The 12,995-nt window shown below is 32.9% G+C and overlaps 1 protein-coding gene across 1 annotated transcript in view; it reads left to right on the top strand.

The window, feature by feature from the left end:
• meox2a (mesenchyme homeobox 2a) overlaps positions 1–12,752 on the top strand; it is a 33,291-nt gene extending 20,539 nt beyond the window's left edge. The window contains exon 3 of the mRNA XM_017351207.4: positions 8,738–12,752. Coding sequence (XP_017206696.1) covers positions 8,738–8,956 — 219 coding nt within the window. The 3' untranslated portion in view covers positions 8,957–12,752. The remainder of the gene's footprint in view (positions 1–8,737) is intronic.
• The last annotated feature ends 243 nt before the right edge of the window (positions 12,753–12,995 follow it).

Here is a 12,995-nt window from a genome sequence, read left to right as displayed (position 1 = left end):
TAAAAAAAATATTTAATTGATTCAATAATTCAATTATTAATGGCTAAAAAACTAGCTATTTCTAAAGGCAGTCCGAGCAGCATCTTAAAAACAAAAAAAAATATCACATTCATTTTTTTTAAATAATAAACATCAAACTTTAAATGAACGTTGCTTTCAAAATGTTTTATTCTTCAATATTCAAGGGCTTAATATTATTCCTAAAGTCAGTCTGAACTTTACTTTTTTTCTTATTTTTATATTTCATTTGGTAAATTAATTCTCCCATTTATTATCTAATATTCATATATAATGTTTAATTTAAATTTGTCCAAATATGTAACAACTATTATTTATTTATTTAAATACAATTTGATATAGAATTTAAAATGGTTTGTTTCTAAATGTGATCGTTTTAAGAAATTTTAAGTGTAAACATTTTACCAACTCACAGTTTATCCATAAAACAGTGTTTTTTTAAAGTGGGGGTCGCTTGGTGATTTCCAAAAACCTCATATATGTTATTAAACCATTAGAATTATCATATTTTATCCATAACCTACAGAAGATACAAATAGTTTTAACTTATAATATATTTAATATATACTTAATAGTTACATAAAACAACAACAACATGCAAATAAAAATTCATCAGCCTTTCAAATATTTTTTCCATTAGATTGTGACCCCTAGGGTTATCATGCTAGATTAATGTCACAGCAATAGCGTTAGTTGCAGAAGATTGATTTTACAGCACAATGTTAAACTTTGACACCTTTATGGCACTCACATATATTAAAAATAAAGCCCACGACTGAACATTCAGGATAATCTCCAAGTGAGGGTGTCAAAATTAAACCAAGAAGAGTCTTGTGCTGTAAACATTGTGCCCACCATTCTCATGAGGTTGATAGTAAATTAATCAGGTGAATAATGATTATAAAAAATGATATGGTTGTTAAACTGTGCAACTTTTTTGTGTTGTGAATATGCTCATGTTTATACAGTTCCTATTGGTGTGTGCACCATTGTGTGCAATATTTGTATGTTTATATCCACCTCCGAGCATAGTTGGGGTCGCTAGTCACTGGAGATGTTATTTTAGGAGTCGTCGTGGGCTGAAAATTTCGAGAACGTCTCCCATAAAATATTGTTTAGCACGGACAATTTAAAGCTCAAACGGTTTAGAAGCAGTTTATTTAGCCTTTTAACATACAAACTCCATTCAAGACAAAAAAAATTAACATTAGAATTTCTCATTAATTTTTTTCCATTAAAAACGCAACCAAAAGTAATCTACCAACCTGAAGGAATCAAGATGTGTGCTGAGTTTTATGACAACTGCAACGTGGCTCTGATTTCATTTACACACAACCAGTCTTCAGCTTCAAATTTATCCCAACGGCGCCATGCGAGTGATGATATTTTTATGAAATACATGTGCCCTTTTTATATTTTGCCTATTTTCTGTATAATGACGTGCACGAACCGGCGCACACAGTATCTTACAGGACGTTTTCAAGTTAAGAGGAGAATTGCAAACGCTGCAGATATATTTTAAGAGTGTCAGTCTTACAGTGCTGACAGTAATGAACTTGGGTGGCTGATTCAGTATGTTGTTGATAGAAGACCTGAAGGCAAGACACTGCAGGTGAATAAGGAAAATGAAAACACAAAAAACACAACACAAACACAAAAACGGCAGTAATTTCCTTAAGAAGTAACTAAGTAACAGTTAGTTACTTAAAAAATATATTAGTAATTTATTAGTAATATATTATTTTTTTAAATAACTTTCCTTAACACTGATTACAGGATTTCTAAATTCTCACATTTACATATTTCATATGAGGAATGATTTTAATAAATATGAGTAAATGTGCATACATTTCTTGAACAAAAATCTTAACATTGGATTTGGTCAAGTTTAATTTTTTTTTTTCTTTTTACATATTGAAATCATATTTTAACATAATCTTAAACCCAGCCAAGATTAAACAAACAAACAAACAAACAAACACACAAACAAACAAACAAACAAACAAACAAACAAACAAACAAACAAACAAACAAACAAACAAACAAACAAACACACAAACAAACAAACAAACAAACAAACAAACAAACAAACAAACAAACAAACACACAAACAACACATTACTTTCGTTAAAAAGTAAATAAGTAACACATTTTTGGATGATATATTACTTTAGAAGTAACTTTCCCCAACACTGATTAAAGGGTTTCAATAATATCATAAGGCATAATAACAATAACAATAATAACATGAGGCTTAATTTCAATCAATATAAGCTAATTTGAATACATTTCTAGAACAAAAATCTGAACATTAAATTGGGTCAAGTTTTAAAAATATATTTTTTTAACATATTGAAATCATATTTTTACAAAATCTTAAAATCAGCTGAGATTAAACAAAGAAAGAAAGAAACAAACAAACAAACATACATAAACACACACACACACACACACACACACACACACACACACACACACACACACACACACACACACACAAAAAAACAAATTTCTTTAGATGAAAAGTAACTAAGTAACACACTTAGTGCTCTATTTTAACGATCTAGGCGCAGAGTCTAAAGCGCAGGGTGCAAAAGCATTAAGGATGTGTCCAAATTCACTTTTACTATTTTAAAAACGTAAAAATATGCATTGCGCCATGACGTATGGTCTAACAGGCTTGTGCTTATTCTCTTAATGATTTATGGGTGTGTTTTGAGCATGAGGTGCATTAAACAAGTTATGAGATGGGAGTCTCATCTCCCATTCCCTTTATGCCAGTTGTGTCTTGCCATGGCGCATTGTGTATTTACATGGCGACTTTGTAAGTGGAAAAACTGAACGCTTCACTAGCGAGAAAAAAGAGCCTCCTCCATTCGGCCTGTTTACGTTCTCTTTCTCTCTTTCGTGGATAAGTAAACAGTGTTGTACGCACTCCAATAAAGACATCCATCAGCCTATATATTTAATTTTGTTTCTACATTCAGTTCTAATTTCCAGCAAATGAATAAATGAACAATAATAATGAAGTGTGGTCAAAAAACTGAGTTACTGTATATCCAAACACACGTCCTATGCCCCATATGGTCCAAAACCTGACAGGTGGACAAATCTATAAGCTTGTTTTTAATAAAACAAATATAAATATGTATATAAATAATGATGATGATAATAATAATAATAATAATAATAATAATAACAACAATAATGACATTATACAAATGCAGGTTGTCATGAATAAACTGAGGAAAGCCCGCCGAGATGAAGAAGGCATGCAGCCAGTGGTTTTTATATTTATGTAGGAAATAATAATTTTGGTAACATTTTAATCCTTTATTATTTTTTTCCATTTGTAAAGATATTTGTGAATGGCTGTACAACCTTTGTGTATTAAACAATGTGTGAGCGTTTAAAGCACACAACTACACTGGACTTTAAGCTGGTCTATTGCACAGTTTATTTTAATTCTTCAAAATAGCAACACGCCATTTGCACTTTAACACACCTCTTTTCTAGACTGTAATACTCATGAGTCCACAAAGTGGTGCAAATGGATTTGCTATTTAAACAACGTGGTGCAAAACGGGAAAATTAGGGTTGCGCTGGTCTGAAAATAGCAAGACATCGTGCCAAACACGTCTTGCACCTTATTGCGACGGGTGTATGAGCCCTAAGTTACATTAGAAAAAATACTTTTAAAAGTCACTTTCCCCAACACTGATTACAGGATTTCAAAAATATCACATTTAAATATGCAAATGAGGCATAATTTCAATATATATGAGCTAATTTGCGTACATGTCTAAACAAAAATCTGAACATTGGATTGGGTCAGGTTTAATTTTTAATTAATTAATTTATTATTTATTTATTTTTCACATATTAAAATAATATTTTTGACATGTTAAAGACAGCGTTTTTACAAAGGGCATTTGGGGAATCTTTTTTATCACTCCATAATTCAGAAAATACTATGAAGAGACTATGAATTTTATTTTATTTTTAAAATAAATTGTTGTATATAATTAGGCACATTGTGTACAAACAAATCCCTCTTTACAAATCTTCAAAAATATACAGTAGATGTGAATAAAACCGTGAAGGTTGGTGTACAGTATGAAAGAGTAAAATAGAGATGTATGGCTCAGTAAAAGAAGAGAAAATGGCCTTTAAAAATAGGTACTGTAATGGGAATTTATGGACACAAATTGCTAAAGTATGACAAAAAAATGCTTAAAGTGTGTTTTGTATATTTTCTGTACATTAAACTGAATTAAAAAGACAAAACAAAAATGGACCTGTTCACTCTAAAATATAGAAAATACTATTAAGAGCCAGTATTTTTATAGAATAAAATGTTGCACACACTGTACTCAGGCATATTTTTATGAACAAATTCCTCTTTAAAAATCTACAAAAATATACAGTAGATATGAATAAAACTGTGAAGGTTGGTGTATGAAAGAGCTGCTAAAGTGGAGATTTATGGGTTATCCAAGAAAAAAAAAAGTAATTTAGAGAAAATGGCCTTTAAAAATAGGTACTGTAATGGGAATGTATGGACGCAAATTGCTAAAGTACAGCGAAAAATGCTTAAAGTGTGTTTTTTGTAATTTCTGTACATTAGACTGAATTAAAAGTCACTTCATGACAAGCCAAAAATGAGCCTGTTCACTCTATAATTCAGAAAAAACTATGAAGAGCCAGGATTTTTTTATAGAATAAAACATTGTACATACTGTACTTAGGCATATTATTTACGAACAAATACCTCTTTAAAAATCATCAAAATATACAGTAAATATAAATTAATATGTGAAGGTTAGTGTATGAAAGAGCTGCTGAAGTGGAGATTTATGGCTCAGTGCAAAAAAAAAAAAATGTATTTAGCAGTGGTGTAGTGCTAAAAAAGGTGGTGTACTATTACCCACCTAATCCAAATTTTAAAAGTAGGCAAAAAAAAAAAAGAAAAAAAAAACGATGAAAGTCAATGTTTCTTTGATTTATTAGATAATATATATATACACTAAATATCAGTTACCTGTAACTATTGACTTCCACAAAAGAAAAAACAAATACTATGGAAGTCAATGGTTACAGGTGTCTAGCTTTTTTGGAAATATCTTCTTTTGTGTTCAAGAGAATAAAAAAAGACAAACCAGTTTAGAACAAGTAAAGGTTGAGTAATTGATACAAATTTTCTTTTTTTTTTTGTGTGAACTATCCATTTAAAAAGGAAAAATATAAAAACAAATTTATTCATTTTTATCCTAATTCAATGATTTATGCTTAGCTAATAGTGACCCCAGCTGACCTGGAGACTGGCTGAGTATATTGAGCTGTATTTAAATGTATATGAGCATATATTATTATTATTATTATTTTTTTAATTATTATTTTTAATCTAGAAAACAAAAGCAAAGCACACTTCTTCAAAACCCCAAATACTAGCCTATACTCAAGTACATGTACTTTCCATGTATTAAATAAAACCACCATTTTTTAAATTCATAATGGCATAAATATAAACTAATTAAAAACGTACAGGCTAATTTACATATTTCCCTATCGTAATATAAGTCATAATAGGAAATCATTTTAAACACGATACAACAAATGATGTTTCACTCTGATGTCACTCAGATGTATGCAGATAAGTACAGTACACACTTCATGAGGTAATCGCAAACGTTTTAGGGGGCTGAATGGAAATATATGAGGGCTAAAGCGACGACGATGCTTGACATCATTCAGTTAATTTGTTGTGATCTTCGAATAACTCACGAAATGTTCTCGCAGCTGCTGCGCTCGTCAGGGGTGGGGAATGCTGCAAATTAAACAAAAATGCACCAATTGCAAAGATGCAAGTTAAAAAAAAACATTTGGTATACAGTTAAAGGAGACGTGAAATTGAATACATAAATTAGGGAAGTCTAATCCCCAAAACAAGTGAGTATACGCAATTATCGATCCTCAGAAGTGGTAATACACACAGTGGAAAAAAGTAGGTATACTGAGTATACATGCGTATAGTAAGGACTACACCATGGTATTTAGAGAAAATGGCCTTTGAATATAGATACTGTAATGGAAATGTACAGACACAAATTGCTAAAGTCTGACAAAAAAAATGCTTAACGTGTGTTTTGGATATTTTCTTTACATTAGACTGAATTAAAAGTCACTTTATGGCAAGCCTGTTTTGCCTGCAGCGTCTTAAAATCCCCAAAATATTCCTTGAAACATAAGCCAAACGAATCATTGTGTCTCTAATTAGAATGTCAAATGTGCTTTTGATCTTAACCATCACGTTTGATAGCCGTTTAGAGGGGAAAAACATACTTCAAATGACATCATTTAGCTGATTTGGGCCTGGTGTTCGTCAAGTCTGATTGCATATGAAGAATTAGCGTCTATTCCACGTGACCATCTCTAACATTATGCCTCGCCAGAAATAAATGTTAGTGTATGGTGGCCCGGTCCCTCAGCGAGCCTCACTGGTGACCGTTTAAGAAACAGCTAAATCATCATTCTGGGAAACGTAAAAGCGGGCTCTGACTTGCAAAGGGAAAAGACAGAAATTGTCTGATGCCACATTACAGATGGGCTCTTATTATTGCCGATCTTGAAATAACTGGCAAATATGCGCATGTTATTTTTCAGACTTGGTCAGAGAAACATAATTCCAAAGTTTGCGGCTCAGGCCTCAGAATAGCACATTTGCACCTGATGGAGGCATATTGGTTTACTGGAGTTTGGTGAGTCATGGGTTGATCCAGCTCTCCAATCACTCTGCCAACACACACACAGTAAACAGATCATCTGCACCAGCGGGCCAACAAGCAAACTTTGATGAAGACAAATTACCTGCTTAAAAAGAAAGGCTGCAAAAAATAAAAGATGTAATTCTTGTCTCACAATTCTGACTTTTTTCCACTCAAAATTGTGAGTTCACATTTTAGAAGTTGTAAACTAGCAATTCTATATATTTTTTCTGAATTGTAAGATAAATTTAAAGAAAAAAATACCTAATTGTAGAGTTTAAACATTACAACTTTTTTTTTACCGCATTTTGAATTTAACGCATTTCTTTTTCAGAACTGTAAGATGAATTTGGAGAAAAAAGGATGTAATTGTGAGAGTTTACAACTTGCATTTGCAAAATAAAAACTCAAAATTGCTAGACTTTTTTTTTTATTTGGTCATGGGATATGAAAAATAATACAACTCCCCTTACAATTTGAGAAGAAAAAAATATCTAATTGTGTGAGTTTACTAATTAGTTTTCTAATTGCTAGAGTCTTTTTTATTTTGGTTATGGGATATGAAAAATGAAAACTGGAATGCTAAATATAATTAGCTTAAAAAATAATTCACCTCACAACTGACTTTTTTTTACCCTACTACATTTCTTTTTTTCTGAATTATAAGATGAACTGTTGAGTCTACAACTTGCAGTTGTAAAACAAAAACTCACAATTGCTTGAGTCTTTTTAAAATGTTTAGTTTATGGTATATGAAAAATAAAAATTGTCATTATAAAAAATTACTTTAAACAATTCTCCTTAATTTTGAGTTTAAACATTGCAACTTTGACTTTTTTACTCTGCCACATTTCTTTTTCTGAATTGTATGATGCGTCTGGAAATAATAAGATCTAATTGTGAGTTTGCAATTGTAAAAATAAAAACTCACAATTGCTTGAGTAATTTTTTATTTTACTCATGGGCTATGAAAAATGAAAGTTGTCATTCTTAAAAATAATTAACTTAAAAAAAATTCCTCTTACAATTTGGAGCCTAAATGGTACAACTTTGACTTTTTTAACCCTACTACATTTTTTTCTGAACTGTAATATTAATTTGTAGTAAAAAAAAGAAAAAAAATATTGTGAGAGTTCCCCTTACAACTCCAAATAATAAAATTCCTCTTCCATTTTGGAGCTGTAAGGGGAACTCTGAATTTTAAGTTTTTTTTTTTTTTTTTTTTTTACAATTGTTTATATCTTGAAATTTTGAGTTTACAGTATGTCTTACTGTTACATTTTTATTTTATTTATTTATTTATTTATTTATCTCGCCATCCAGATTGATTTTTCTGCCATGGAATTTTTTAAAAAGTATCAGTCGATTATAAATCTGTTTTTTTTCTCTTATTGAATAAAATAAGGCAATTGCAACTTTTCATCTCAGCATTCTAATGCCATTCATTTAATGTTACTAGAAGTTTACATCTCTTTTAATGTTTTTTTAATCCAGAGTTTACATGTAAAAAAGGTAATATAATTTAAAATATGTAATATAATAAGGCTAGTTTTCCTTATAAAGGAGTGTTGGAATTAGAAATGGTTAACTTTTACGTTGTCTTTTTTCCTCAGAAAATGATCTCCATTTTCTGAATTTTTTTTTGAGAAATTGTGAGAAACAATAATAAGGATGAGAATTGTCAATTGTCAAATTGTCAGCCTCAATTGTAATTGCAATTCCCAACCACCATTTTATTTATTTTATGTTAAGGTGAAACACACACCATTTTGTGTTCCTCAAAAATAAAAACACTTTTTACAGTGTGAAGAATCTGAACAATAATGAGTAATAATCTGAAGTCCATTTTCCACTTGCGCAGTGGAAAGATTTTTTGGCTGATTAAACCTCACAGAAGCATAAACATCATTTTTAGGACTGCAGCAAATAACTTGTGTATCTTTCTGTCCCACCAGGTGAAAGTGTGGTTTCAGAACAGACGGATGAAGTGGAAGCGGGTTAAAGGAGGTCAGCAGGGGGCAGTAGCCCGAGAAAAAGAGCTTGTCAATGTAAAGAAGGGAACGTTGCTTCCCTCAGAGTTTTCGGGCATTGCTGGACTCCATACGCCAGACTCACTTCTCAACAACGAGGACAGTCAAGACAGCGACCAGAGCTCTGAACACGCTCACTTATGATACTAACAACTTATCTGAGGTCAAGATCAAGTTAAGTACAGACTGAAAGTACAGACTGAAAGTACACGAATACTGCACAACAGGTGCCAATGAGGACAGTTCCTGTTGCGCCGCAAATAGTGTCAGTCCTCGCTAAACTTGTAAAAAAATCTATACACGACTGATATACTGTTGTGCCTTTGAATGATGCAGCGTCTTTCTCATACTTAGGTGTCAATTTACAATGTAAAGATGTTTTGCTAGTTTGATGGAAATGTTTACACGTTCGAAAATATCGTTAAAGGGAAGGTTCAACCAAAACATTTACTCATTTGCTCGCCCTTAAATGGTTTGAAATCATCTTGAAAGTTTGTATTTTAAAGCAACACCCCACTTTATTTTGAGAATAGGCTCATTTTACCACTCCCCTAGAGTTAGAGATGTTGAGTTTGACCATTTGTGAATCCATTCAGCCAATCTTTGGGTCTAGAAGAAGCACTTTTAGCTTAGCTTAGCCTATACATTGTATCTGATTAGACCGTTAGCGTCTCACTTAAAAAATTAAAAAAATAATTTCGATAGTTTTCCTATTTAAACCTTGACTCCTCTGTAGTTACATTGTGTACAGACCGACGGTTTTTTCAGGCTATGGCTAGGAACTACAGTATTCTCTCATTCCGGTGTAATAATGAAGGAATTTGCTGCTGTAGCAAGCACAATCATATTACACTAGTATTATTTTTTGGTCCGGCATAATATCATTGTGCCTGCTGCAACCATAGTACGATTGCAAAGTTCGGAGATTGGCTTGAATGCATGCAAAAATGGTACAATTTTACTGTTTATCTCTAGGTGATTTGTAAAATAATCGTGTTCCTTTAAAGGTGACAACAGATACCCATTTTACAAAAGTTGATATGTCTTAATGAAAATCTATAACTTTGGTAAAAAATTTCTCAATGGTAGAGTAAATAAACACTTTTTACACAGTCAAAACTTACCTTGGTCCACAGTGAGTCGTTTCACTTCGTGGCTCATTAAATGCTAATGAGCTGCTGTTCACCAAACCTTGAGCTTCTGCTGACTTTTGTCTGTATGATTGACAAAATGTGAGAACCCCACACTGGCGTTTTCTTCCTCGTGTATAATTTATAAGTGCTTGACATTGCAGCCAGCCGTTATCCATGTAAAATGTATTCAAACAAACATCTGTACATATGAAAAATGACGCAACTGTATTTAACAAATGCTCAGTAGTGATGGGTCATTCTTGAACAATTCGTTCATTTTGAACAAATCTTTTGTATGACTCAAGAACGATGAGTCCTCTCAGAGATTAATTTGTTTATTTTTCATCGTTTAGGTGGAGTAGAATATTAGTTTCTTTTTTTGAGTCGTTCGTTCATCACATGAAAGACAGAAGTCAGTCATATGCAGTCAGAGCTGGAAAAAGATTTGATCCGTTCATTTCTTGAGTCCTCGGTTTGAGTCATTCTTTGGTTTTATGAAAGACAGAAGCCAATCATATACGGTCAGAGCCTAAAAAAAAGATAAGATTCGTTCATCTCTCGAGTTCTCAGTTTGAGTCCTTCATTCATCAAGTGAAAGACAGAAGTCAATCATGTACAGTCAGAGCTGGAAAAAAATTTGATTCGTTCATCTCTCGAGTCCTCGGGTTGAGTCGTTCGTTCATCAAGTGAAAGACAGAAGTCAATCATGTACAGTCAGAGCTGGAAAAAAATTTGATTCGTTCATCTTTCGAGTCCTCGGGTTGAGTCGTTCGTTCATCAAGTGAAAGACAGAAGTCAATCATGTACAGTCAGAGCTGGAAAAAAATTTGATTCGTTCATCTTTCGAGTCCTCGGGTTGAGTCGTTCGTTCATCAAGTAAAAGACAGAAGTCAATCATATACAGTCAGAGCTAGAAAAAGATTTGATGCGTTCGTTTCTCGAGTCCTCGGTTAGAGTCCTTCATTCATCAAGTGAAAGACAGAAGTCAATCATATACAGGCAGAGCCGGAAAAAGATTTGATCCGTTCATTTCTCGAGTCCTTGGGTTTGAGTCATCTCTCTTTACATGCTGTCACATGATGAAGGAATGACTCAAAAACCAGAAGACTTGAAAGGTGGACTAATCATCTGTGTTTTCGGCTGTGACTGTGTGTATTGGTTAAGGTTATATGGGACTGTCAGTGTCACGTGAACGAACCACTCAAATTTGAAAACCTGTCAGAAGAGGTGAGCTAACATAATCAAAGACAAAAGACCAGGTAAACAATAAATGATTTTCTCTTTCTTATAGCATTCTGGTTATGACTTGCTTGTAGTGTGATCAACATTTGGTGTAGTTGTAGATGAGTTTGCAAGCAACTCGTAACATTTTTCAATATTTTGGCAAATTGAACAAAATGAACAAGACTCAAAGATCTGAGTCTGTAAAACGATCCAACTTCCCATCACTAACGCTCAGCTGGTCAATGTGAAAAGTACAGCACCACACACTGACATCACAGCTCTGCACATGAAGAATAATGATAGGATTTTAAACACGAGTGAACTGAAGCTGGGGTTTGATAATGACAGAATGAACCAAACATAATTTATATATTTTAAATGTCAGAATCGCAAAAGCAAAGAAACAAAAGGCATTAACGTTAATCGCTTTGCTGTCTGTTTGCAAAAAGAGGAGTGGAGGAGGACACATAGTCCGTAGTTTTGTTGATGGGAAGTAACAGTTAAACAACAGTGTAAAAACATGTGGGGTTCCATCGCTGATTTGTGTTGGGACAACATGAAAAAATTAAGTTATCTAATTCGGTTTTATAAATTTTAGTGGATTGAACATAAAACAATTAAGTTGTCCCCCCCAAAAAGACTTAAAAATTGTGTTGTTTAGCTCATATTAAATATGTAGTTTGAACAAGTGGCAATTTTTTTCTTTTCTGAGTGTAGTCTGATCTCACGATGAAATATTACTATATTCAATTTTGTCACTTTCGTGGCTAATTCATACAAATTCAGTTCAGACGTATAAAAATGTTGGACTTTAAATATGAGGCATGTCACTAAACCCCATACCTAAACCCAGCCATCATCAAGGAGCAAATCGTAATCAAATGTACGGATAAAATTGTACAAATTCCAAATAGCATTGGGAAAACCAGTACGAAATTTAAGAAGGTCAGTTATGATACATAAATACACTCATACAGTTTATGAATAAAAAAACAAGTAATGAAAAACATACTTTCATTTCAACTTGTCTGAGCTGGAAGACAAGACAGAAACCTAATTAAATACAAAACACTTTTTTTTTTTATCCGATGTCACCTTTAAAGCATTTTGGATACTGGTAGACTGTTGGTAGAACTCCCTTTAAAAGCATTAGAGGTGTTTTCAAAATCTGACATGCCAGCAAAGCCAATTTTTCCTAGGGTCTGGGGCTTCTGGTCAGGTCTTATGGGTATTTCCTGCATGCAGTTCCATAAAAAAGTCACCCGCAGCACCTTCAAAGTAGTATTTTTCTGCTCTTTTACTTGAAAATAAAATGTAGCAGTCTTAAAAAACAAAAAACGATTGGTCAAATCTGGCCTAATGACATTCCGTTGGATTGAAAAACTGTATGTTTTAGTTTTGCACTGATTGTGCCTTTATTGATACTGATGTTTTTGTACAATTTCAATTTGTGATCGTAAATGACGATCAATTAAGCATGCAGGAGAGTCAAACATTATGTCATGTACATATAAATCTCGACAGCTGTATCATGTGCACACAATAACACATGCTTCAACAATAAACTTTCATATGTTGCCTTGTATGATTTTCCATTCAGTTCTGAATAGATAGATATCTTCAATATCCTCCAAGGGACAGAGCAGCCAGGCACATGATGGCCACTTCTCGCAGCCGTCCATCACGTATCCAGCTGCAAACATCTCCACAGGACAGTTGGGTTCTTCCGAACCCAAACTTCTCATTGAGAAGATGGTGTCAATTGCGTTCAGAGACCAGTTGATCAAGTCCATAATTCCTTATTCATTTGGAGAGCAGGGCAATGA

This window comes from Danio rerio, chromosome 15 (assembly GCF_049306965.1).
Source record: "Danio rerio strain Tuebingen ecotype United States chromosome 15, GRCz12tu, whole genome shotgun sequence".
Taxonomy (NCBI): domain Eukaryota; kingdom Metazoa; phylum Chordata; class Actinopteri; order Cypriniformes; family Danionidae; genus Danio; species Danio rerio.
Note: the sequence above shows the minus strand (reverse complement) of the source record. Positions and strands in the feature narration are given on the sequence as shown.